This window comes from Chiloscyllium plagiosum, unplaced genomic scaffold (assembly GCF_037043375.1).
Source record: "Chiloscyllium plagiosum isolate Xiang-an unplaced genomic scaffold, Cpla_swu_hap1 HiC_scaffold_37, whole genome shotgun sequence".
In the NCBI taxonomy this organism is placed as follows: Eukaryota; Metazoa; Chordata; class Chondrichthyes; order Orectolobiformes; family Hemiscylliidae; genus Chiloscyllium; species Chiloscyllium plagiosum.
This window is the reverse complement of record NW_028270175.1, coordinates 31,884,302-31,911,467: the sequence shown is the minus strand read 5'-3', so window position 1 is coordinate 31,911,467 and position 27,166 is coordinate 31,884,302. Positions and strand designations below refer to the sequence as shown.

The following is a 27,166-nucleotide window of genomic DNA, read 5'->3' as shown; positions in this document are numbered from 1 at the left end:
CCTTGACCTCCTTCCGCCTATTGCATTTCCAGTGCCCCTCCCCAAGTCCCTCCTCCCTACCTTTTATCTTGGCCTGCTGGACACACTTTCCTCATTCCTGAAGAAGGGCTCATGCCCGAAATGTCTATTCTCCTGCTCCTTGGATGCTGCATGACCTGCGCTCTTCCAGCAACACATTTTCAGCTCTGATCTCCAGTCCTCACTTTCTCCCCTAAGTCTCTATTTTAAACTTGTATGTATTCATGTAATTTTTCTTGGTTACTGGATGCATCAGATTTGCTGTGCTTATCTTCATGTTGCAACTTTGCTGACCTAGATTCAGATACTAACAGTCTTCGGTGGATATCCTGTGTCTGGTGCACTTTCCCCACCTGTTCTAGCAGTTGGTAGTTTCTTGAGCCATCATGAAACTATCCAGGGATGAGTCTTGTGTATGTTATTAGTAAATGGATTTTGCATCTCCCAAACTGCAAGCTTTGCAAGTGATTAACAATTTTCATTGCACTGTTTTCTTTTAAACTGAGCTTTGGTTTGACTTTCATTAGTTTCAAGAAAATTTGGGCTGAAAGTTGCAGTCTTTAAATTGGCATTAATGAATGTAGTCTGACTTTCTAGTACCTTGTGTACCTCTTGGTAGCTTTTGATAACTGAGTTGGCCTCATCTTAGGTTCATGTTTTAGTTGTGATTTAGGTTTGGCTATCAAATGATTTGTTTCCCCAGAGACAGTCTGTATGGTATCTGGTGTTGGATAATGTCTGCTTTTCGTAAAGCTTTTGCTGCAAGTTCTTTGTAGTCTTCACACCACACCTGGATGGACAAGAAAACATTGTGCTAAATCGATTCTAAATGAGATTGCGTGTTGTAATGGTTCTGACCTTTTGGACGTTACAAATTGTGGGCCAATTTTCTCTGCTTGCCCACTCCAAAATAGGGTTGACAAATACCTTGGGTTTTGAGTCTTCTGACTCCCCTTGAAGCATTTCCACTTTCTGCATGTGCAACATCCTTGCCTGTGATAAACTCTATTTTGTTGTTTGTGCGTATTTGGGCACTACCAGTTTTTACTGGCAGTGTTTCAAAGTGTGCATGTGTAGAACCTGCCACATGTGTATTGAGAACAGTTTTTGCAGCAGTCAGGAGATGGAGCCTTTTCATTTAGTCAACTTAGACATTGCAATCGCTGTCATTTTCCATGAGAATCCATGGAACTGAGCAAATTCCCTCTAAAGGAGGGATGTTGAAACTGACATGGAGAGGGAACAGTGCTTTGTTTGCACTCACTTTTGAGTATTTCTTTGTCATTTTTCTCCAACTGATTCTCTTGCCTGTCATCATAGAAAAATGAATAAGGAAAACACTTACTTGATTTACTCCATCCAAATGCTTATGATGGTTAGACTTACTACCCACATCTTGGTAGGTTTGAAAAGTGGCAAAATAAAATGGAGTTGGTAGAGCTGGAAAAAATCCACTTTACCCTACTCTCTGGATGGTCAAACCAAGCCCTGTTGTGATAACCTAGTTAAGAAATTCTCATTATTAATGAACTGGCCTGAGAGCTCTAGTTTGACAAAACAGTGAATCCAAACTCCCTTAACTGTTACACAGGTCCCTCCTTCGGGAAAGAAATACTCTTCTGCTCTTGTGTAGCTTTGATTTTACTATTTTGTCTAAGCACTCCAGGTGAAATCATTGGTTTGCAAACAGCACATTATATGCCAGGTAATAGCTAGAGTTGAGTTTCTGTCTTACCATCCTTACAGAGAATAAAACTAGTGTGTTGATGCCCATGACTCTTCATCAGCTAATGATTAGCAAGGAAGTATTGTTAGACATTGGTTTGTTTATAGATTTGTAATGAAGTTTGGATGCTATGCTGAAATTAACTTTTGGTGCAACAAATTGACTTGAGTCAGAATAGCATGGTAGAGGTTTTTAAAGAAATTCTGTATTGGCACATAATGTCACTTCAAGCTTGCTTTTTGCAGTGAATGTTAGGAATTAAGCTCTAAATTTCAGACTCTGCCTTTACAGTATGTCTCTGATCCCCTGATGAAGATTTTGGTGCAGGAAGTCTCCATTTCATCAACAGAATTGACAATTGATTTGTGCACTTATTATTTCAAGTCAGGATGTAATGCATATTCTACTGTGACTCCATGGCCAAGACAACCTCTCAATAGTTGAAGCTGGAATTCTGTACAAGGAATGGTATGCTTGATGGTTTCTTAACTCTAATAAATTAGTTAAACTGGCAAAAAGGTTCTCTCAAACCTGTAATTTGGTAATGTATTCATTCTGTTATGCTTTGGTTCCTGACCTTGTATATTGCCAATTTGCTGAGATGCATGTACAAATATTGAAATGCAAAAGCCATAATTGCTTGAGTGCATGGCAGCCATAACATGACTAGGCATGAATGTATGTTAGTGCAACAATGGAAGTTCCAATTCTATTTTCTGCATGGAAAACATCTTAAACCTTAAGATAAGAACATGAAGTCAGGCCATAAATGTCTGGATATAGGTTTGTTTGCTGAGCTGGAAGGTTCCAGCTCAGGGAGCAAACCTACATCCAAAACTCAACCTGAGCTACAAATATTACCTTGCTAACTAGGAAGGTCACTTGGCCACTTGAACTTGCCCCACCATTCAACAGGATCTGACACTGTGTTCACTTTCTTGCCTTCCCATAATCCTTGATTCCTGTACTGATCAGGAATCTAATTTTCTCCCTTTTTTAAAAAATATACAAGGACTGCTTCCACAGTGCTTGATAAGGAGTTCCCCCACACAGTCCCTCTTCACATTGACACCTTTCTATTCCTGAGACTGTGCTCTCCAGTCCTAGAATCTCTCAGAAGGGGGAAACCCCACCCTCCAACATGTCAAGGGGAACCTCGATCAACCAAACGTCATGGGCAGACATTATTTCATTTGGATAATCCGGTTATTCAATTAATCGATTTAAATGCCTTTCCTCTGGGGCTCAGTTTTTAAAGTCTGCTCCCTGTTCAGGAGGCTGCACCAGCACAGTGCGTGAGACCTTGCCCCTGACACCACCTTTGCACATAGCCGCAACTTTTTACTGCAACATTTTGACAGTTCCACCTTTGTCTGTACAGACAAATGTTTGAGAGATTATCTGGGAAAGCAGGGTTTAAGATCTACACGTGTAGAACTCCAGGGAAAGTGTATGGGGCGAGAAGGAGGGTGGCAGACTGCCATTGGAGTCTCTGCCTGTTTAATCACTATAAACAAAAGACATGATCACTATTGGAAACGTCTTTGTAATGGTTCCATCAGGACCTCAAGATTTCATTCGGTTAATCGCGGTTCCTCTGTACTCTACCAACCTCAAGAATTCCATCTTTCATTAAGATCATCCCTCATTCTAAATTCTTGTGTTGAATTGTAACCTTTTTAGCCTCTGCTTGTAAGACAATTCTTATATACTAGGAGTCCATTCTAACGAGCCTTCTCTGAACTACCAATAGTATTTTGTTTGAGCATTTGACTTTTTTCTCCCACTTTGTAGGGTTCCAGATAACAGCTTAATTGCTATAAAGCCAAGTGGCTTTAATGTGCTTAAGTGAATTCTGTACAGATTGGCTATTGAGGATGTTGGCTCTGAGTGGGTCTGACAGCAACAGCCAAATTCTTTTTACATGGGCAATGCCACCATGAGTGCCAAAAGCTCAGTGACCCAATCTGTCCAAATATTTTCCTGTGCTCCATTGGTTGCAAGAGACCCACGTTTTGAAGGCTGGTGTTTACACCTCACTGATCATATTTTCAAAATGCTCTTCCAAAAGCTGTGCAGAGCAACAGCTTGTCTGTGACAATTGACTACTTAGTAAATTGTTACAATGTAAGCGTGTCCTCTTCCAAGATCACTGCTAGTTGTAATTAGTGAGCTTAGTTGATGGAAAACATTCACAATGAGGCTTCAGTTTTAGAACTTGAACTTTTTTCTAAATCAGCTGTTAATTAACATGTGAAAAGGCAACTATTTCTGTGAACTGTCTCAGGATTGACTTCCATGTTGATTTTAATGGGTAAATGTTTAGCCTTTCCAGAACCCATGTAGGATGGGTGGTGCCATGTAATCGGACTGTTCACGGGGCAGGAAGGCTTTTGCCTTCTAGGCTGAATAATTTAATGAACCAGAATGTAAATGTCTTCCTACTGAAAGGATGTTGTGAAACTTGAAAGGGTTCAGAAAAGATTTGCAAGGAAGTTGCTAGGGTTGGAGGATTTGAGCTATGGGGTGAGGTTTAATAGGCTAGGGTTTTCCCCAGAGTGTCAGAGGCTGAGGGGTGGCCTTAGGTTTATAAAATCATGAGGGGCATGGATAGGGAAAATAGACAGGTCTTTTTCCCAGGGTAGGGGAGTCTAGAACTAGAGGGCATTAGTTTAGGGTGAGAAGAAAAAGATGTGACCTAAGGGGTAACTTTTTCACACATGGGTGGTATGTGTGTGGAATGAGCTGCCAGAGGAAGTGGTGGAGGCTAGTACAATTATAACACTTGAGGCATCTGGGTGGGTATATGAATAGGAAGGGTTTGGAGGGATATGGGCCAGGTGCTGGCAGGTGGGACTAGATTGGGTTGGGATATCTGGTCGTCATGGATGAGTTGGACTGAAGGGTCTGTTTCCATGCTGTATACGTGCTATATATCTGACTGTTCTGATGTTTTGATATCGCTGTCTAGAGCTTTTACCTCTACCACTTAGGACAAGAGATTCTTTATGCCATGGGAGCACTGCTATCAGTTCCCCACTAAACATGCCACCCTGACTTGAAACAGTTGGATATTGCTGGGTGGTCATATACTTGAAGCCCCTTTCTAACAGTACTGGGGTGTACCTTTTGAATCCTGTCTCTTCCTGCATGCTGCCATTGTCTGCAGCATTCTAATCAGTAGCTTGCTCCCGTACATTTGAAGGTAACTGGATTGGCAAAAAAATCTATTGACATCCATATTCAGTGAAAATTAAGTTTTAGCCCAAATGCTGATTCTAGAAGCACAAATTCACCCTGAAAGTCTGACCAAACTTGCCTCCAAACTAAATGAAGTCCAGGTTTGAACAACCATTGATCAATCTGTTCTGTAATTTGTGTAAAGATTTATGGGTAGGTAAACAGTCTGATCTGTAATGTACTGCTACTTGAACTTGGAAGCATAATGGTCTGCAGTAGTAATGTACTGAGCAATGTTGAATGCACATTGCAAGAGTACTTGGGTGTGAGGTGCTTTAGGATGCTGTGGTTCTGTTCCTTGGTATGGTTTGCTGTCCTAACTGCAGTAGTACTTAAGATTTGAGTGAAGATTTAGGCTGAAGTGATGACTTTGCACTGAAAGTTGCATTAATAGAAATTGTTTTGTTGTTTGACTTAGCATGGTTGTTTGACCAGCAAATTTTGGTTTGTGTATAACATAGCTGAAAAATCAGGAATTTGTAGCTGAGCACCAAATCCACAATAAACATGAAAATCCAAATTTTAATGGAGGTTGGCATCACTATCTAAGGAACTCAGTTGAAATGACTGAAGTAGTTTGCCTATAGATTAATCCAACTCTTGTTTGCACATCCCATGTGTTTTGATCTACCTTGGCTTATTATTTTGGCAATGCTTTTTCACCATACTTGTTTAGAATCCCACAGCTACAATATTCTCTCTTCCAGCTGTACAGCCACTGATTTCTGCATTCTTCCAATTCTGAATTAAGCACCTGCCCTTCTGAATTTAAAAATTTTTATGATAACTCTTCAGCTGTCTAAACCTCAGGCTTTGCATTTCCTTTTAGATAAGTGTCATGGGTGGTTTAATTCAGGAAAACAGTTTTAGTCATTTTGCCTTCCTACATGTGCTTTATAATAGCCCACTGATTCTTCCCTCCCTCTCTTCTTCCTCCTCCTCCCCCCCCCCCACCCCCCCTGCCCCCCCAAACAAAGGAATGGGTCTAGACAGAATTGCAGTCTCTAGCTTTGACATCTCTAAACAGCTTTTATTTAAAAAAGCTATCTGTATGCTGTCCACAGCTCCAGTTCTCAAAACATTCAGCAAGCAGGCAGTAGCCTTGAAGGTGTTTAGCATAGAACCATAGATTCATAAAATCCCTACAATTAAAGCTTAGATAATGGATCAGGCCTCATCTAGGTTGTGACCTGGTCAGGAACTCTTGCATATCTGTGCAGTATATGCCCCAAAGTGAAAATCATACCCCAGACTAAAAACCCATTGACAGAAAAAGGGCCTTCAGCACATCAAGCCTGTACTAATCAAAAACCAGCACTGAAATATTCTAATCCCCATTTTCCAGCATTTGGCCCATAGCCTTGTATGCCTTGGAATCAGTGCACATCTAGATATACTTAAATGTTGAGTTCTTGCCTCTTACCATCCTCTTTTTTTTTTGATCAGGCAGCAAATTCCAGAATGAAAATGTTTCTTCAGTCCCCCTCTAAATATTGTGCCCCATACCTTCAATTGAATTGTGCCCTTTTCAGATTAAAACAAACCATGCAAGGACTTGTTCAGAAGTAAAATATTTTCCACCAATGTTGCATGAAAAATGGATGCTGACTTGCATTCAGGGACTCTTAAATCAACACCTTGTTGCCTTTTACAACATTGCATTTCTTAGGCAAACCTTTATCAACCTGCTTCATTTTCAGGCAATCTAATGATAGTGAGAATCATGTAGCAAACCAGTTGGAGGTTGTGGTGAAGTTGGTATTTCAAATTTCTGTGGAGAACACTGGTAAAATATTGCCCCTCTTTCACCTGGAAGTAATTATTTTGCCAGGAGAAACTTAGTTGGTGACTTGAAGTTTGCTTAAACAGAATTTAATTTTTTGTTTGGCCTGGCCACCTGTGTTGTGATGGAAGTTAAATCTTTGCATTTCTCCAGCAGGGAAAGAGAATGTCAGCATGGCCTGCTGAGTGTGGACTCCAAGTAAAGTCCCACTTTTTTCTTCCCAGCCATCTTTGTCACCCTACCACCTCTTCCTCTCCCCTCTCCCTTCTTCTTCTTCCCCCCCCCCCCCCCCCCCCCGAACAAATCAAAGGCATAAACCTTATCTTAAACCCAAGCTCTGAATTTCTTCCCACTCATTTTAAACCTTTCTTTCTCTGCTGCAATCCATCCAACTTGATCAATTGTCTTTGCTTGTCTCCCATAATGTTACCTAGTGAATAATTTTACTTTGAAGCTGCAGTTTCAGGGTTTGAATTATAGGATGAGGCTGAATAGACTGGACAATATTGCCTGGAGGCTGAGAAATGACCTCTTTGTAGAGGTTTATAAAATGTGTGGGTACGGTAAATAGGCATGGTCAACATGGTCATTTTCCTGGGTTAGGGGAGTCAAGAACTAGAGACCATAGGTTTATGGTGAGGGTGGAAAGATTTGAAAGGGTCTTGAGGGGTGACTTGTTCACACAGGGTGGTGTATGGAATGAGCTGCCACACAAAACTTAACATTAAAATTCCTCTAGATGAGTATATGATTAGGAAGGGTTTAAGAGGGATATGGACCAAATGCTGGCAAATGGGAGTAGATTGGTTCTAGGATATCTGATCAGCATGGATGAGTTGGATTGAATGGTCTGTTTTTGTGCTGTATATCTGACTCAGACTTCTGAAGTGCCTTGAGACTTGCATTTTATCTAACACCTGACATGACCAATGGACGTCTTGAATGCTTTACAGTTAAAGCATTAAGTGCAGTTTCTGAAGGGAGTGTTGCATGTCCTACAAACATGTAGGATAGCTACTGGATTGTAGCTGAGCATCAATTGTGGCACCTTTGAAAGTTGCTTAGTTACTAAAGGCACTCAGCAAATACTAAGTTTCTGTATCTTGGTAGGTGAAGACATTGGTTTGCAGCAATTGGCACTGAAGTGTGTTCATTGCCTGCAACAAGACACACTAAATACAATGTTTTGGTGGGGAAACTAACATTCCATGTTAAGGTTAGTTCTCCATAGATAATGGTTTCATAGTAACTTCTCTCCAAACATGGTGTATTTGTATGGTGAAAGTTTACTTGAGAACCTCCTGTCAATTGAGACTTTCCCTTTGGTTCAAGTCTCTGGATATGTCGCTAGTGCACTATTTAAACCATTGAGCATAGTCTGCATGTTGAAGGTCCTGTTGGATTTTGACCTTTCAATTCATGAAAATGTCCAAGTGAAGATTCTGACCTCATGGTGCATCTGTACACCTGATTATGGTGTTCAGAAACTACGCATGAATCTGAATTTTAACACTCTAATTTAGAGCTTTCACCAAGGAAGATTTTCTACAATCCTGATACTTGAGACTGCATTGGCTGAAGATGTGTTATAGCTTCGAGACATTACTTGTTTTATTCTGTTAAGGAATCTTGATTTCTTTTAATACGCATGGAAGATGGTGTATTAGTGTCCTGACATTTCCTGAAATATTCTTGGTATTGTGTGGAAACACTTGGGCTAGGCAGGATCTTGGTGAAGCAAAACTATTAGCATTTTAGTCCTTGTCGAACTTCAGCCCTTTCTCTGGTTATGGAGTGTTCTTACCACAAACACTTGGTGCACATCTTGTTTCTGGGTTATTTGTAAGATGCTACCACGCAAGCAGTTGACAGTTCTTTGCTCCTATTGTGGTGTATGTTGCAAGATTAGTTTTCCTCCATCTTGAAATTGCTAGCTGCTGTCATGAGGCCCTGATTTACAAATACCTGACATAAAATTACATTTTTATATATAGGGCATATTCTTACGTTTCCTTACACTTGCAGCTGTTTGTCCTGTGTTCTGACTTGCACACAGCTCCAGAACAGAACCAGATTGCAACCTAGAGATGGCATTACCACTAAACCTTTTTAGTAACTGGCATCAGGACCATACTGTTGGTTGAGATCCATATTGTTTTAACAAACAGTAAATATAATGCAGGGGTATACATTTATGCAAGTGATTTATGATTTAAATGCATCTTTGCCTGAAACTTAGTGGCACAGCTTTCTCATACCCTTAACTACAACAGATGTTCAAGTTGCCAGTCTCAATGTACAACATGGAAACAAGACCCTTTGGTCCAACCTATCCATGTCGACCAGATATTTTAACCTATGTAGTCCCATTTGCCAGTACTTGGCCCACATCCCTCAACCCTTCCTATTCATAATCAAATGTCAGATCATACCACCTCCGCCACTTCCTCTGGCAACTCATTCCATACAAATACCACTTCCTGTATGAAAGTTTCCCAATGTGGTCCCTTTTTTAACTTCCCCTCCCAGCCTAAACTTATGCCCTCTCGTTCCAGAGTTGTCGTTTGCCACCACCCCCAGGAAAAATACCTTGTCTATTTACCCATCCATGCCCCTAATTTTATGAACCTAAGATCCCCCTTTAGTCTCTGCTCCAGGGGAAACAGCCCCAGCCTATTCAGCCTTTCCCTGTAGCCCAAATCCTACAACCCTGGCAACATCCTTGAATCTCTTTTGAACCCTTTCAAGTTTCTCATCTCAATCATACAGTAAACGTGCAGTACTTGATGTATATTTTTGCTTATCTAAGGTACAGTAAGCTGTTAACCAGTATTTTCAAACGTTGTGCTGTGTTGGCAGTAAATGTGGGTTGTTTTACATTGGTGTTAAATCTTTGATTTGGATCACCACCAATTCTTAATACAAACTCCCTGCAAGAGCCTGTCTCCTTTTCCAGATGGAGTTTGAAATTCATTTTGCCAGTTATTCATTGGACAACAAATGGCCTTAAAGCCTATTTTTTTTCGCTAGTTTAGTACACCCTGGCAAATTTGAGTTTCCAACTAGCTTGGATTCAATCCATGAAGCCAGTACTAGTCATACAAATTTCTGTATGACAAGTGCAGCTTGAGGGTTATTCCAAGTAGTTTGTCTGAAATGTGGGGGGCTGGAGTCTTTGACATGATGAGTTGAGATGATGGGCATGCTCAGTGGATCTAAAAATAACAATCTTCCTCCCCCCCCCCCCCCCCCCCTTTTTGTCTAATGCTACTCAATGAGCCACTAACACTTTATGCAACAGATCTGAATGGTTGTGTACACAAATTCATTCCCTTCAAATTAAAGCTTTATGGATTTTTGGCTGAACATTTTCCCAAGCTGAATTTGTGTAAATTTTTTAGTTTAAGCACATTCCAGTTTGACTGGATACTTAAATGACCTCTAGCTGTTAAATGTCTGCAGTAAAGGGCTCTGAGATGCAGTCCCTATTCCTGGGCTGAGGCTTGTTTGGAAGGTCCACCTTCTACAGAGATGTGTAATATCTCCGAACAGGTTTTTTAGGAAAAAGGTGAACAAAAATGGGATTCCTGATTGTGGTATACTGTAGCAGGACACTTCCAGTAAACATTGATTGTCCCTTCCTGTGTTGAACAAAGTTACATCAAGTATTTTCAACTCTTAGAAACCCCTTTCAGATTCCCAATAATATATGCAATAAATTGCAGCATGGTGGCTGTGGCTAGCACTGCTGCCTCACAGCACCAGGCTGCCAGGTTCGATTCCAACATCTGGCGACTGTCTGGAGTTTGTGTTCTCCCACTATCTGCGTAGGTTTCCTCTGGGTGTTCTGGTTTCCTCTCACAATCTAAAGATGGGCAAGTCAGGTGAATTGGCCATACTGTTGCCCAGTGATAGGTGCATTAGCCAGAGGGGAAATGGGTCTGGGTGGGTTACTCTTCAGAGGGTTGGTGTGGACTTGGCTAGGCCGAAGGGTCTGTTTCCACACTGTAGGGAATCTAATCTCTAATTATTATTTTTTAAAATTGCTAGCTACCTGGGTGGAGTTTGTCTTCTCCACAAATACTTGCACTACTGTTCTCATTGCTTTTGCAGGTGGGAACTTCCTATTTCTACCTTGACCTCTATCATGCTTTTAGCTGCCTCATCCTCACTTCAGGCTTGTCAGTGTTGCTGATCTGAGGGTATTTTTGTTTTTTTAAAAACTTTAACATTGTAATACAGCAAACTTTTAACTGGTACCTGTGGGATCAGGAGTATGCTGTTTAATCAAATTCAAATGTATAAGTGCAGTAAACTCAAAGCAAAGCTTTGAGCCATCAGCATCTTTAATGACTTTCACAACATAACCAACAATTCTGGGGTATACACAGTCTATACTCTTGCAACATAAGTACTCCAGACATCACCTCGTGGTACTTAAGATGTATTATTTTAAACTAATCAAGGGTGCCAGTTGATCAGGTGCTGGTTATAAAGTTTGCTGTACAAGGGTCGAAAAGGTTATGTGCTATAACAATTCTGATTTCTCTTTCAGATCTGTAATACATTGGATCCAGTGTGAAAGTGGAGAATAGTGACCAACAACTATGCAGACTATTAAATGTGTTGTAGTTGGTGATGGTGCTGTTGGTAAAACATGTCTCTTGATTTCCTATACTACAAACAAATTTCCATCAGAATATGTTCCTACAGTAAGTAAAAAGGCTGCAGATATCTAAAGGTGTTTAATCTTCAGTGAACAAAATAAAGTTTGGTTCTAGTATGTAATTTGTTACAATTGGTATGATGAACCCCAACAAGCTTTTGAAGTTGACTCGGCAGTAGCTATGTTCCTCTCCATCTAGTGGTTGCCAGACATCACTTCTACTGCTTTGTTTTTCTGCGTGTTTGAAGGCAGTGACCTTTGGCTACATAAGCTAGTACTGTGTAATTGCCATAGTCTACAGTGTAGACGTTAGGAACACTGCCCACATTCTTGAAGGGGCATGTTCTTTAATCTGTCCACTTATGCCTGCTCCATTCACTTAAAACTTGGTCCCTCTTGGAAATGAAGTGCTGACATTGTGTTGATACAGTTGGTCCTTGGGGCATTTTTGGCTGGGATTTTTGAAATTCAGGCAGATTGGGAGTATGTTGAATACATGCTCATTTTACTTCTATTTGGAATAGGTTCACCGTAGTAGGATCTGTGGTGCCTAGTCCTTTGCATTAAGAGCTGAATTTGAAAGGAAATGTTTAAATCCAATCACTGACTTTAACCATAGGCTAGTTAACCTGACCATTATGTTGATCCTACGTTTGAATATCCTACAGTATTGCACTGCTCCAATTTGATACCACATTATGTAGCTTCCATATCCTCCAGTCTAACTTGTATTTTTTTATTCCCTCCATTTTATGTTCTCATGTGGCTGTTACGTACATTGGGGCATTCAGCAGCATGCTCTAGTGACTTAACTATTGTTAGCTATACCCGATCTCCTTTTGAGCAGCTATATGCTGTTTTGTATTCTTGTGCTGAATAATGTAGTGCTATCATTTTGTCTTGGCCAAGTCTGAGTTCAAGCAGATTCCCATTTAGCAGGACTTAATTTGATTTCTTGACCTGAATGGTTATTAGGTTAACTCCAAGTCTTAAACTTAAAACTAACATTTCATATTTTTTGTTTTACAATGATTTGCACAATTCTTGTGGAACCAGTTGAAGTCCAGTTCCTATGCTGATCCACTAGCTTTTGGTTGAGACTAATATAATTCATAACAAACAATGTCTGAAGAATAGAGCTGAAAACATTTAATGATCCTATGAAAGCTTAATGTCATTGTTTGTAAATTAAGCTATTTCATTTGAAGTCTACCATCACCAGTACAGAATTATTCACTATTCTGAAATCACTTGCTTTTGTCAAATATTAAAGCAGACTTTCCTGACTTACGGATCAAAACTTGAACTTGAGCTGACTTTTTATGAAACATCTGCAGTATGTTTTTGAAATTCCAGTGATACTGTCTGTCACATTTCCTCTGCCAGCCCACAAACCTGTCTCTAATTCAGGCATTTTTAAACATCCTCCATTTTAATTGCTTCCCTGTCTGTTTTCAGTTTGTCAATGCTCAAATCCTAAGAACAATATCTAACCTTTCCTAAAACAATCCTTTGACTTCAGCCACATTTTTGGCTGAGAATCTCACTATTTTGAGTGAAGAAACTTCTCCATGTACATTCATCCTTAAACTGACTCCTGGTGCTGGACTCTCCAGCCATTCACAGAATTCTACCTGTACTTAGCTTGTCTGATCCTGTTTAAAACATTTTTCTCTAATACACCCCTCGTTCTGTGAACTGCTCTGCAGTGAATATAGTCCTGAGTGATCTGTTCTCTAAGTCAGTCCTGCCATCCTAGAATCTATTTGGTAAATATGCATTGTACTTCCTCTGTAGTCAAACATCCATTCTCCAATAAGATCAAGACTGCACTGTACTCTGGATGTGGTTTTACCAAGGCCCTGCACAACTGCAGCAAAGCACTCTGCTATGCTCTGGTCCTGTCTCTGTGAAGGCCAATATACTACTAACCACCTCTATCTGCTGCACCTCCAACTTTGGCTGGTATACAAGGATACCTTTGCATCTGTTTCTTAATATATCATGCAGATGATCTGCCTTCCAGTTTGTCACTGTGGTCTAAGCTGGGTCAGGGAGAGGGTTGGTCAACAGCAAACCTTGAAGCTATTACATTTACTAACCTCACGCAAATCATTTAATATGTATTGAATAGCTGGGGTCCAAGTACTAATTCCTGAAGTGCCCTAATAAGCACTGCCTGCTACTTGGGGAAAAGACCAATTATTTCAAACTTCCTTTATTAACTCATGCTTGACCTATCAACTTTTTTCCTCATTTGTAAATCCATGCTGATCATCAATCCTGTCTTTTTCATAGAATCCCTACAGTGTGGAACAAGACCACTTAGCCCAACAGGTCCACACTGACCCTCAGTAACCTGCCCAGACCAGTTTCCCTAACCTATTACTTCACATTTTACCCCTGACTAATGCACCAACCTACACATCCTGAACAGTGTAGCCATGCTAAATTGGCCAATTCCCCTAACCTGCACACCTTTGGACTGTGGGTGGAAACAGAGCACCGAGGAAACCCATGTGGAATGTGCAAACTCCACACAGATGTCTGAGGCTAGAATCAAACCAGGACCATGGCGCTGAGGCAGCAGTGCTAACCACTGAGCCATTGTGCCCAGAGTATTCTACTTCCGTCTTTTGTGATGGACTCTAGCATTTAGCCCATTCTGTGACAAGCTAACCATCTATTATCTTTATCCCACCTTTTCAAAAATAGTGGGATCACCATACTAACTTCCCATCCAGAAGTGATCCAGGGTTTATAGAATCTTAAAATGCTCACCAATGCATTCACTATTGTTAGATCCATTTCTTTTAAGCATTTATCAGCCTTCAAAGCTGTCAATTTCTCTGATACCATTCCCTACAGATAAGGATTTTCAATTTCTTTCTAACCCAGATCTGATATTCAGTTTTTTGGAATGTTGTGGTCTTGTGAATACTGCTAAAGTGTGTTTTATTGATCTACCATGTTTCCCACCATGTCTCCTGTTTCTGACTGTAAAGGAACTACACTTGTCGTCTTTTTTCCACAACTCTTAAAAGCTTAATGTTCCTTAAGCTTATTCTTGTACACTATTTCCCTTTTAATCAGTCCTTTTGAAATCTGCACTGCTCAGTTCTTGGCTGTATTGCTTTGTATAACTGATTTGTCTGCCCACTTATTAGATGTAATATTATCCTGAATTTCCCACTTTGCAGCAGCCAGTGCACATGGAAAAACTAATCACGTGTCCTTTCTAAATGTTTGCCATTGCTTACCCACTGTCATCCCTTATATGTTCCCCAATTTATCATAGTCAGCTTGTGCCATTGAATCTAAATGAAAGGAAACTACAGAATCAATGCCATCACTCAAATTAAATTCGCAAGGGGTCTTGCCTAGCTAGATTACCAATTATTCCTTTCTAAATACTTAGTCTAAGATTGCATGTTCTCTGGTTCCAAAATCTCAATTCAGAGAACCATCTTGTACACTAAGTATTTCTTCTGTATGGCACTGTTACTAAACAGATTTTCTGCTCAGTTGCCAATTAGTAGCGACTTAAATGTTTGAGCTTTTTCCTCATCGTGCCTACAAGTCAAGAGGGTTTGCAGTTGCATGTTCCAATTAATTTTGTTTATTCTTTTAAAGGTATTTGATAACTATGCTGTAACAGTTATGATTGGAGGTGAACCATATACCTTAGGACTGTTTGACACTGCAGGTAAGAAGGTTCACCTAATGAATTTGGGGTGGGGGGGGGGGGGTAGTAGTCAGCTTTGATTGTCCATTGCTGCTTAAGTTTTAGATGTCGTCAGGAAATTGTAGCAGGTAGGTGTTTGGGATAATGTGCTGTTTGAGGTGCTAAGACTTTGAATTTTGCAAAGAAACTTTTTTGTTTTTTTTTTGCCCTGATATGTGGAAACATTTGCTAATCTCCTAAAATTGAGACAGGTGAGGTTTAGCACAAGCTTGTATTTTTCATAAGTCATTTTGGTAAGAATGACAAGTCCCTACTAAAGTATTCTTCTGATTCTGTGCTAGGTTTATGCAGATAGCCCTTTAATGGTCTCTCTATTCTTGTGATAGGATATAGTTGTGCTTTGTTTTGTGTAAGGTTTTTGGACCAACACCAATAGGCTATATTATTGGCATTTGGGTTAGTTTTTGTTTCCCCCTTTTGGAAGTGCTAATAAAACTTGCAGATTTTCTGCATTTTGTAACCTAACTTTTCTGAGCATTTGGATTGAATGCTATAGTTAATGTGCAAAATAATAATCCAGATTGAAACAGAATTAAAGGCCCAAATTGGATTGGGCAACCTTTTGGCGGATCACTCTGCCAAGCTGCCTGATCACTCCATGTTCTGTAATAAACTGCCACCTCATTTCCCCCTCACTTTTTTCATTGTGAACAGGTTGAGTTTTTCAACTCCACTTTGTCTATTTGAACAGCAGCTGTCTTCAATGTCAAGGGAGAAATTAATGGTATTACAATCAGAATCCCCACAGTGCAGAACCAAGCCGTTTGACCAAGTGAGTCTGCGTGACCCACTCTGAAGAGTATCCTACTTTGGCCCAGCCCCAGGTGAGGGTCTGGGACTGAGTGGGATGCTTTTTAGAGGGATGGTGCAGACTCACTTGGCCAAATGGCCCGTTCCTGCACTGGGGATTCTAATACCAGTTTTCTTTAGTAACTGTTCAGTATCCCTGCATTTCCCATGTTTAATCTGTCTAGCCTGCACATCCCTAGACATGGGTAATTTAGCATGATCAGCTCACATTTTTTTGGATTGTGGGAGGAAACTGAAGCACCAAAGGGATAAGTACAAAGAGCACAGTCCCCAACATTGGAACCCAGGTCTCTGGTATGAGGCATCAATGCTAGTCAATATGTTAACCTTGGGTGCTGTACTTCACAGAAGTATCTCTAGTCTCTAAGAGTGGGTGAATAGGTTGTGTGCATCAGTTTTCTACCTTGTATTCATCTTCAACTCCAACTCCAAATTAATTGTTCAAAATGTGGCGATGCCAACTTCCTACCAGCTAGAAAGAAATCTTCCCTAGTGTAATTAATGGATATCTTGTGCAGATATTAGATGTAATCTTTAGGTTTAAATTTCTAGCTTTTCTACCCAGTTTTTGCAAGCAATTTGATACTTGCTGTCAGTTTTCTTAATGTCTTCTATTTGTCCACAGGTCAGGAAGACTATGACCGATTACGACCACTGAGTTATCCACAGACTGACGTATTCCTCGTGTGCTTTTCTGTTGTGTCACCATCTTCTTTTGAAAATGTTAAAGAAAAGGTTGGTATTTTGTTTTTCCTTGGCCCAGTTCCTTTGCTTGCTGCAGATTTAATGTTTTGAAAACCATTAAACCTTTGCTCAGTTGCCTGCTCCATTTACCTGGAGTAGTCAGACCTTTGTTTCTGGTCCTCTCGCTCAAGTGAGATGAGTGGACTAGAATATTCTACTTGCTTTGCACTTCCCTCAAGTGGTGGTAGCCTTGTTAATACTTCCAAGGGATGGGAAGTGGTGGCTGATCATCCAAAACGAATAACGTGATTGCTACCTTTTGCTGTAGTACCTCTTGGAGCTTGCATTGGAGTGCTCACTTGTTCTCATCAGGGCAATTTGCAGTCATGGTGTGGAACTGTTCTGTCTGAGGCTACATTAAATGAGGTCTTATTCCTGCCTTGCCTAAAGAACATTAATGAACTAATTTGGGTCTTCCTGAACTAACCATTTCACAGCTGCTTTTTAGAAGACTGCTTTCAATTTCCTCCAAGTGATGTAACTTTACACTGGGATTATTTGGTCCACTCTAGCAACAAGCTGGAATGGAGGTATTCTAACTTTAACTTGGCTTAGTCCATATCCTCCTCCGAAGGCTCAGTTGTCAACTGGTTCAATGACAAATTCTCCAATGCAGAACTAAAAGCAAACAGCAAACTTACTTTTAATAAGACTTTATTACAATCTACCAATAGGCTTATATGCAGGGCATTGTTGTGTTAACAACAGATTGATCCATAAAGCAATGATGCTCTGTTTTGGTTACTGTTTCTAGTTGCTGGAGGTATCATTTGAAAGTGTTCTGATTTCTTTTTGCTGATTCTCTGTATAGTGGGTACCTGAGATAACTCACCACTGTCCAAAGACTCCATTCCTGCTGGTTGGGACTCAGATTGATCTAAGGGATGACTCCTCAACCATTGAAAAGCTTGCCAAGAACAAACAGAAGCCCATTATCCTGGATAATGCTGAAAAACTGGCCAAGGATCTGAAAGCAGTCAAATATGTGGAGTGCTCTGCTCTGACACAAGTGAGTGCTTAAACTATCCTTTGCACAGCAATAAAACATTGTTTATTTAACTATTTGCATACCTAACAATTTTTGGGGATGCAGAGTAATACTTCAGAGGGTATAAATGTTTGTAGTTCTACCCCTTTCCCCTCCTTTCTGCTGCACAAGGTGGATAGTCTCTTGTTGCAGGTACTAGACTTGCAGGTTTCTTGGAGTCAGCCACAGCATTCTCCCCCTGTTTTTGTGCTGGTAGTGAGCTAACTTCAACTTTACACTTCTGCAATGTTTAACTGCTCTCCTATGCAATTCATCTCCCATCAGTTGAGCTACCAGTTAGCATAGTTGAAACATGATTTTCCACATGTAAAAACTTGACTGCAAAGCAAATACTTCAGATTTTGAACACTGGGGCAGAAAGCTAGCTGACTTTACTGACATAGTTTTCAGATATAAATCTTTGGAATTGGCAGCTGTTTTTTGAAAATTTAAGTAACTTCCAAACTGTTTAATTATCCTATCCATTTTGTAAAATCATTATTAAAATTGCAGATTGAGGGGGTGGGGGGTTCATGGAAGTAGTTTTAAGCTTCCTCACATAATTTTATTTTAAGTTTGTGGGGGAGGGGGGAAGGGAACCAAGGTGGACTTGTGTGCATATGCCCCTGCCTTGCCATTTTGAGTTGCGGGGGAGGGGGGGATGTTGAGAACCTTTGACTGAATTAATGTGACAATTTTTAACTTGTATGGATATTTTGTCTGGATCTATTTTATCTTGCTAGCTTTCAGCCTCATTTTCCCTGCATAAATTGGAGCATGACTCCCATACTCAGTGGCCTTAGTCTTGCACATTTGGCAGATTTTGGACCAAACCAGAGGTTGGGTTCCCAATATTTAAAATGTGGAGGCAGCCTGTTCTGCTTTTAAATGGCTGAGTATTTGTCCTCTGCATCCATGTGAAATGAGCAGTGTAGCATAAAATTGAACACTTAAATCTGACTTTGATTTTATGACTGCTAATACTGATTTTTTTTTCCCTCAATTGTTTAATTGTATTTTGTAGTTCTCTGCTTAAAACTTTGACCTGAGCTCTCATCACTGCATTTTTCTTTATTCTGATTTAAGAACTTTCTGAACTTGATTTGCAAAAATGTCTTTTCCAAGCTGCTCTTGTTCAAAATTGGAACAAACCTACTTTGGTTAGACTGAGGTCAACTTGGAACTGGAGCTGTGGAATGTCAGTTTGGAGTAATGATTAAATGTGAAATATTGACTGAATTTTTTAAAACCAACTTAAATTTTGCTGCTATGATTCAAACTGCTTTTCACATGGTGAAAAACTGGATGTATGCATCCAGACTTTTAGCTCTCGAATCACTGATCAACCTTTTTGTTTTGAGGCTTTGTTGAATTTAGTGAATCCAAATAAACTGCTAACCTGGCCCTATTTTTTTTTTTTTTGTTTGCTGCAAGCACTCATTTCTGCCACTTGAAGTCATTTCTATTTTGCAGGGCTATAATTGCTGGAATATCATGGCCAACAAATTGTATCTGGGAATAACCGGTAGCTTGGCATCACCTTTCTATACACTGTTCTATCTTTGAGCAAAGCTGTTGCTACCCTCCACTTTTTATTGTGAATAAATGTTATTTCTTTAACACAAACTTGGAATCAAGTGAGTTAGTCAGCATCCAAGTTGTAAGTTGGTTTCCAGTGAGATTTGTCACAAAGCTTAAGTTTTTTGCTTGAAACAAAGTACCCAGACTTCAACCTGAATACTGATTTTTATTTTTGTTTTTAGTTATGCATGCTGGGTTCTCTTAAATCCCCTGGTTAAATGGGTACTGTTAAAACTGTCTTGCTTCTAACCTGAGTCTCTCCTCTAACTTCATGCTGTTTTTCCATTCCCATCCCTCTTTCTCTCTCTTCCTCCCTTCCAAACCTTGTCTTGTAGAGAGGTCTGAAGAATGTATTTGACGAGGCTATCCTAGCTGCCCTCGAGCCACCGGAAACTCAAAGGAAGCGGAAATGCTGTATATTCTAAGCATCCCTCCATCTTTTCTCTGTATCCAATCCTATAGAAATGCTCTTCAAATGCATCCTTTTTAAACTGTTCCATTCTCTCCTTCATATGGAAATGTAAAAGTTGCTGGGTGCCGTTTTGGACCTCTCCAAACGTTTCTACTCCTGTAATTGTGGTGTACTCTTCTAGGCATTGTACAGTTGCACCTTTTCTCCCTGCCCAGGTGTCTTCCTGTTAATTTGATTGAAATAAAGTTGGTTCAAATTAGTTTCCTGGCTCTCCATGTTGGAGACATGTATAAATGGAGCTGATGGCATTCTATATGGATATTTGATGTCTGCTTGTTTTCTTTCCCTCACCTGTGTGGGAAAACAAGGGTGTCCTTCATCTCTGTAGCTGTTAACAAATTGGCTAAATTTATTTCACCCGAGGGTAGTGCCAGTGTGGTATTTTTGCATTACTGCCTCTGCCATTACTGAGACTTCAATACCTGAGGCTTTAACAGCATATCTTTTATTTTTAGTCTCCTAGCAATAGTTGTTGCAGAAATTTTCTAAATTCTGTCCTACTTCCTGTCTCCTTTTTTTATTTAGAACATTGCAAGAAAAATCTCCAGTTTTGTTTTAAAGTACCTCCTTTCTTGACTTAAATTTCTAATGTATTGCAAAGCAAAATTAGATTAGTGCTGAAGATTGGGCAACAGCTTCAGTTTGTGCAGCTGGTAAAGCACAAGGAGATTCTCGCATGGAGACAGTTCTTTAAGCAATATTGCAAAAACTGCAGTTATGCTAAATACTGTTTAGCTACAGCCAAGTTTTGCAAAATGAGCATCATTGAAGCTGCTATCTAAATAAAACTTTGACAAAGTGCTTAGTGCCTAGAGCCAGCCTGTTGTACAAATGTTAGTTGGGTGCTTGAGTAGCTATTGTCTTTTGTCCCCAAGATTTAAATATTGAATGTCCTTAACCACTGAGTCCCAACAACTTTGCCAGTGGCAGGCTTTAAGTTTCCTTCATAGAAGTTGTCTTTGCAAAGCAGAATTTAGCTATAGGGACTTTTTTGTCCATTTGAGTTAAGGTGGTTAGTGGTAGCTGTTGTGTAGAATAGTGTACAGTAAATAGCAGCATGTTATGGTGCCAACATCCCAGATACAAGCTTTAAATTTGATGTATTTGCTAAATCATAAACATAATGAAAATGTGCATTTCAAGTGATTCATTCTGGTGCTGCTGTTGTGTAGGGGTTGGGGGGTGGGTAGTATTCTGTTGGAGTTGCAATCATTGGGTATAGTGATGGACTGTCCTGTTGGAACAAGCTTAAATTAAATGGTTTCCTTGCCTGGAGTAGATAGAGTCCAAGAAGTTTGTCTTTCATTTAGACCAAGTCTGAAGTGATAAACTATTAGTTATGACTAATTGTGGATAAAAGTAAAGCTTCCATGGTATGTTTTTCAATTATATTTAAAATTTGATATGACCTTGAGTGTAGCAAATTCCAGAGTGAGGATAACCTGGTGCTGTTTGGTCATGAGTTTAAGGTCAATTTGTGAAGAAACTATTCCACCACAAAGATGGTGACCTTGGTAAAGGTATACTTTTTAAAATCCTTTTGCGGTTGCAACCTTGGGTATTTCAACTTGATCAGTAGTAGCTCTTTAGAATGTCTTCTGTAACTGTGCATCTTTAATATTAATCGTGTCATCAAGATTTGTTTCCCAAATGTAGTTTCTTTTGGTTTGGTTCTTTTTATTTTTGAATCTGTAACAAATGAGACCCCACCTTTCTCTCCCACTTTCCAGAAAGGACTAAAGAATGTATTTGACGAAGCGATATTGGCAGCCCTGGAGCCACCAGAACCCAAGAAGAAAAGACGCCCTTGTTCACTGTTATGAGCAGTGCCTGCAGGCTGACCTATTGAAGCATTGTTTAAAAAAAAATCATCTTGCAATAACACCCTGCACACAACCACCCGTGCGATGATGGGAGGAATAGAATAGCCAATGGTGAATTTCCCCCTTTCTAATGTAACATTTTATGTAGTCAAAATGAATTTTTGTTCCTGATTTATTTTCCACTGGATACTTATCCATAACTAGGTTTTAATCTGCTGTTCTAAAATTCCTTACCACAAACATGAGACTTTGCACAGTAATTGCTTCTGTTTAACGATCAACTAATGGCTTTTTGTAAGATGTTGCCACACTCCCAAGTGCCACATCCAACAACCTAGCAGCATTGTTCCACGATGTGTTGACACCAAGCTGAGTTAGTCCTTTATCACAAAGCTAGATATTTAAAGTATCACTGGCCACCATATGCCTTGGTGAGCTGATTTTTAGTAGCAATATTTTGTCTAATGTCAGTTCACTTCAAATTGTTCCTGCCAATGATTTATATGGAATTTGTAACTGTCCCCAGAGGCAACCTAAGGTTTGGATGGGACAAAATCTCACTTATGTAAAGTCTGTGAAACTGTGCTAGATTTGCTTTAACTTAGTACAGTCCAAGTGACAGCACAGGATCCGTTTTAGAACCAGCTAGGTACTGGATCTGAAGTCTGACTACTATTTGCTACATGCTTGAGCTATTAAAAGGCTATTGATGGACTGTTGTACTTGGGAGTGGTGTGGGAGATACTTGTGCATAAGTGCAGACTGGGTTCCTGTGGGAATAATAAATGCTAAGGATCCTTGTAGAATTCAGTGTTAAAATTTTACCAAATTGAATTTCCATTTGAAGTGTCATGTTTCATTGTCCTGTAACTTTTTTGGTTAAAACAAAAGCTTTATTTCATGTTGAGTTCTTTGTATATGCATTTTCAAAATATTAAACTTGTACCTTTAATGGCCTTTATTGCTGAGTTGTTGTATTGAGATTGATTTGCCAATTGGTTAACTTGTCCACTTGTTAAAACTATATACTGTACATAGACTTGAGTAAATTAAAATGACATTGGCTTTTGTCCTGCATCTGTTGTACACATTGGTTGTGTTCAATTGAGATTCCCAGCTAATACTTGATCTTCTAACAGGGGCTTGGGTTTATCAAATCACTATGGCCACTTAATAACCAAAGCCTGCTGAGGTAATTCTAAGCTTCATGGTCCTCCAATTTGTGCATTTTCCTTAAGCTACAATGTTGATCCAAAGCAAATAATCCTACATAATAGAAGAAAAAGCAAGTTCAAACTGAGGTAGAACTTTCTTTGGTGTTAAGTTGACTAATACTGTGTAAAAGTGGTTCAGACTTGCATAACTTTTTTTTATAAACCTTACAGTGGAACAATAAGGCTTTGGGCAAACTTCAAGACAGTCATAACTATAAGCATTTCTGAGTAAGATCCAAGCAAGTGGTAGTGACTATGTTGAAACATCCAGTCACACTCTGCATTTGCTTAAACTCAGCTGTTTCATTTTAATAAGTGCACATTGACCATTTCAGGTGATAATCATACAGGCCTTCCAAATAAAAATGTGCCATGCAATTTAATACTGTTAATGGTGGCTTTCTCAAATGGCTAGGCAAGGGGATTGATTATTTTAGTAATGTGCACTTCAGGTTGCAGCATAAAGATCCCAAAGGGTACTGAACAACACATGCCAACTGTTCCTAGAAACTGAAGTTGCAATGACCTTTGCTAGTGCTTTCAAGTTCTCTCGTGATGTTTCACCTAATTTAACAGCAGCCCTAGTATATAGGATCTGGTGCCAGGGTTAGTGTTTGAATTTGTTCTAATGTTGCACACCGGTTTTGTCCCTTTTTAAGTATACATTTGTATGAAGGCCCACAGGTCACTGAGAATATTCCATACTCCCTACCAGAATGGTTTGAACACTATTGCATTCACCAAGCAGAATTTTAACCTGGATTTTTTTTTTTGGGCTTTGATTACAATCAGCACCAGAGTTGTCTGCAAATGCTGTCATCAAACCGTTACATCTAAAGCATTGGAAAATATTGAATGACTATTATATTTTACCCTTCAACTAGCTTCCATAATTTATGAACTGATCTTTGTAGTTTAGCAGAATGGTCTGGAAATTCTGGCTGAGGTGTCTGTATGGAAATATTGTCTTGAAGCCTAATGGTAATTCTAATCTTATGTAGCATGTAAGTAATGTATTTTTCCTATTCAACATTAAAATGGTACATTTTAATTTTTTGTCCTCATTAGTAGTATTTTTAATTCTAATCAACTTGATTGGAACCAAATCTCCAGATCTGTAAAGCATAGAGAAATGGAGAAATTATTGACTTAAACTTTTCAGCTTTTCAATGTTTTGAATGCCATAGCGCTTGCATTGTGACTTGCAACTAGTTTTCAAACAAAAATGGTCAAATGTTAAGCAGCATTGGATTGCTGTTTGGAGTGGGGGAAAAAATACATTCACTAGCTTCATGGTATCCAGAATGGTTATATGCAGTTTAATTCTGGTACACTCTTGTTCAAAACCAATGCAACTACACAGGAAGATCAGGAAATGACCCATTTAACTGTACAGTAGTAATGCAACGGCTGGGTTTTTAGGCTTAGTCTAAGCTTTCACCCAGTAGTCAAATGAGGTAGCACAATATTGTGGCTCTTAGTGCCCAGTATTCCTAGACATTAATTTGTACTGTTCTCGCTACAGCATTATTTAAGACAATTCAGATAATAGATGTCAATGCTCTGGCTTTTAGATTTATGCAAAAGAATTAAAATTTGAAAATGTCAGGTGAGTGACACAAACAACACATTAGTAACCATCTTGAAGGCCTGTTTCACAGGTGTTTGAGTTTGAACAAACTTAACATGCAATCGACCCACACTTCTCTCTCCCTAGAATAAACTAGCATCTGGGATTTATCATCCATCACTTGGCCCAATAATCAAAGAATTACTATTGGCTCTTTTTTTAAAACAAAAAAACCTGGCTGAAGTCAGTCTTGCTCCTGGTCTTGGATCTATCAAACTATCAGCTTGATGGTAGATTGTGGTTATACTTTCTATAACTGGTAACTCCACTGTTTTTATGGTTGAATTACAAGTCTAACTGGATTAGTTTTAAAAATCACACCTAGTTACTTGAAGGAGCTGCACTGAAAGCTAGTACTTCAATATAAACCTGTTGGACTATAACCTGGTGTTGTAATTTTGGACTTTGTCTACCCCAGGTCAACGCTGGCACCTCCACATGGATTAGTAAAGATCATAATTTTCTTCCTGATTACTTAAAATTGGCTTTTTGTTTTATATAGAATCCCTATTGTGCTAAGAGGCTATTTGACTCAGAATGCACCTCCAACCTAATCCCTTTAAGACCCCCAATAGGATTGTCCCCCATGGCTAAACCACACGTGGGCACCAGGGCAATTTTTTGTGCAAGTCCACTTATCTTATTCTTGTGGGAAGAAACTGAAGCACCTAGAGGTAACCTGAGCAGACTGGCAAATTCCAGTTGCCCAAGTCTAGAATCAAACCTGGGTCCCTGAATGTGAGGCAGCAGTGCTAACCATTCTGCTGCCCTTTTTTAAACTTAGCATTTTGTTAGGCATGAGGAAACACTAGCAATTATCTCTACATACTACATCAGACTGTTTTAAACTGTTTTTAAACTTCCAGTGCTTCTGCTGTTAAATCCTTGTCCATACTAAGTTAAACTACAAATCATGCTTGCTGGTCTCCCATCCTCCACATGAAACAAATAGTCCGTAAGAGGATGCAGACTGTCTTTTGCTGACCAGTGGTGCTTGAAGTTTTGTATTATGTAAAATTGTTGTACTTCCTCCAATATTTCTCCAGTTGAACTACTTGGTCTGAACACTGTTCCTGTGTGGTTTTGTTAGACATTCCCTGACCAGTGTCAGCTAACCCTTCATCTGTTTCTGTAAATCCCTCAAATCTCCATCTTTTCACTGTCAAACCTTCTCAACCCACTGGCCAAGCTTTTGTTTCTGTCACTACCCACCTAACTCAGTTTGTTTTTTTTTCCCCTGGTCTGTCATACAGCATGCAAACAGACCCTTCACTCCACTCCATGCTGAACAGAATTCCAAACTAAACTAGTCCCACCTACCTGCCTCTGCACATTCCTTCCCAACATTTCTTAGTCATGTATATATTCAAATGTTGTAATTGTATCTACATCCACCACTTCCTCAAAGTTCATTCCACACATTAACTACCCTCTTTACTTTAAAAAAAGTTGAGACAAGTTTTTGTATGTGTCCCTTAGCCTTGAAGTTCCCCATCCTAGGGAAAAGACAACTACCATCCACTATCTATACCCCTCATTACTTTATGACCTTAGGTTGACAGACAACCTGATATATGCTCCAGTGAAATGTCCCAGCTTTTCTTTAACTCCTGTACCCAGCAACATCCTGGTAAATCTCTTCTGAACCGCCGCAAGCTTGATATCCTTCCCATAACTAGATGTACTATTGCAGAAGAGGCCTTGCCAACCTACTGTACATCCTCAACATAAGCAATAAGATACAAAGAATTATGTACCTGCATCCCTCTTCTACAATCTTACCCCAGGCCCTACCATTGTTGCAGTGAGGGGAGTTTAAAAGTACTTCACCAGTATCTCACACTAGTTTGTTCAACACAGTTGGAGTCTCTCAAATGGCCTTTGCATACTCCACTGTTAAAGCAATCCCAAATAAGCTTAGCTTGTCAAACCCTCATTAATTTCAAAGAAATTTGTTCCTTTAAAATGTACCTTTTTTTTAACTTGAAGCTCTGAGCGTATCATAATCCTGATTGAGGATGATAGCCACAGCATTACATTTACCACAATGTAACCCTGACTATAATTGTAACTCACTGATTAGTGATATCTGGCCCATGTGAAGATGGGTGTAATTGCATTGTTATCTTTGCTTACCTGACATACCTACTAAACCCATTGGGGGGGGGGGGGGGAGAAACAGTGCAAGTTCACTATTTCAGTAGTGAAATACACAGGTCCATTTTAATGGACTCTTAATTACTAGCAATTGGCTTCCAACACAAGTGACATCTCATTGGTTTGATGAAACCAATATTAACATAATATTATTATCTTTCCCCTTTTGTTTCTCAGTGATTTGACATTGAATTCAATATCTGCATTTACTCTTCCCAGTTTTGACCATGCTTCACAATGATTGATAAAAGGATTTGCACAGCTTGATGAAGCTACAGACTGTTAAAATGCAACCCATTGCAATGGTGTTGGTGATTTGTCACAATCTGTTTCCTCTCACTCGACTAATATTTAAATGTTGTTGTTATCCCTGGAGTTGTGCTAATCTTTATCCTTCAATCAAGATCACGTAAACCGATCATCATGTTATCATGTTGCTGTTTGCAGGAACTTGCTGTGACCAAGTTGTTTCCTACACTGCTGTGGGGGCCACACTTTAAGAGGACTTCATTGCTGTAAAGAGCTTTGAG

The 27,166-nt window shown here is 39.6% G+C and overlaps 1 protein-coding gene across 4 annotated transcripts in view; it reads left to right on the top strand.

The window, feature by feature from the left end:
- cdc42 (cell division cycle 42) overlaps positions 1–22,591 on the top strand; it is a 30,358-nt gene extending 7,767 nt beyond the window's left edge. For 2 of the 4 annotated variants that reach the window (XM_087980567.1, XM_043675616.2), the window contains exons 2-6: positions 11,323–11,479; positions 15,067–15,139; positions 16,614–16,723; positions 17,544–17,741; positions 21,543–22,591. In XM_087980567.1, coding sequence (XP_087836693.1) covers positions 11,375–11,479; positions 15,067–15,139; positions 16,614–16,723; positions 17,544–17,741; positions 21,543–21,635 — 579 coding nt within the window. In that variant the 5' untranslated portion in view covers positions 11,323–11,374 and the 3' untranslated portion in view covers positions 21,636–22,591. The other 2 variants (XM_087980566.1, XM_043675617.2) reach the window with 2 other exon arrangements.
- Positions 22,592–27,166: the final 4,575 nt, after the last annotated feature.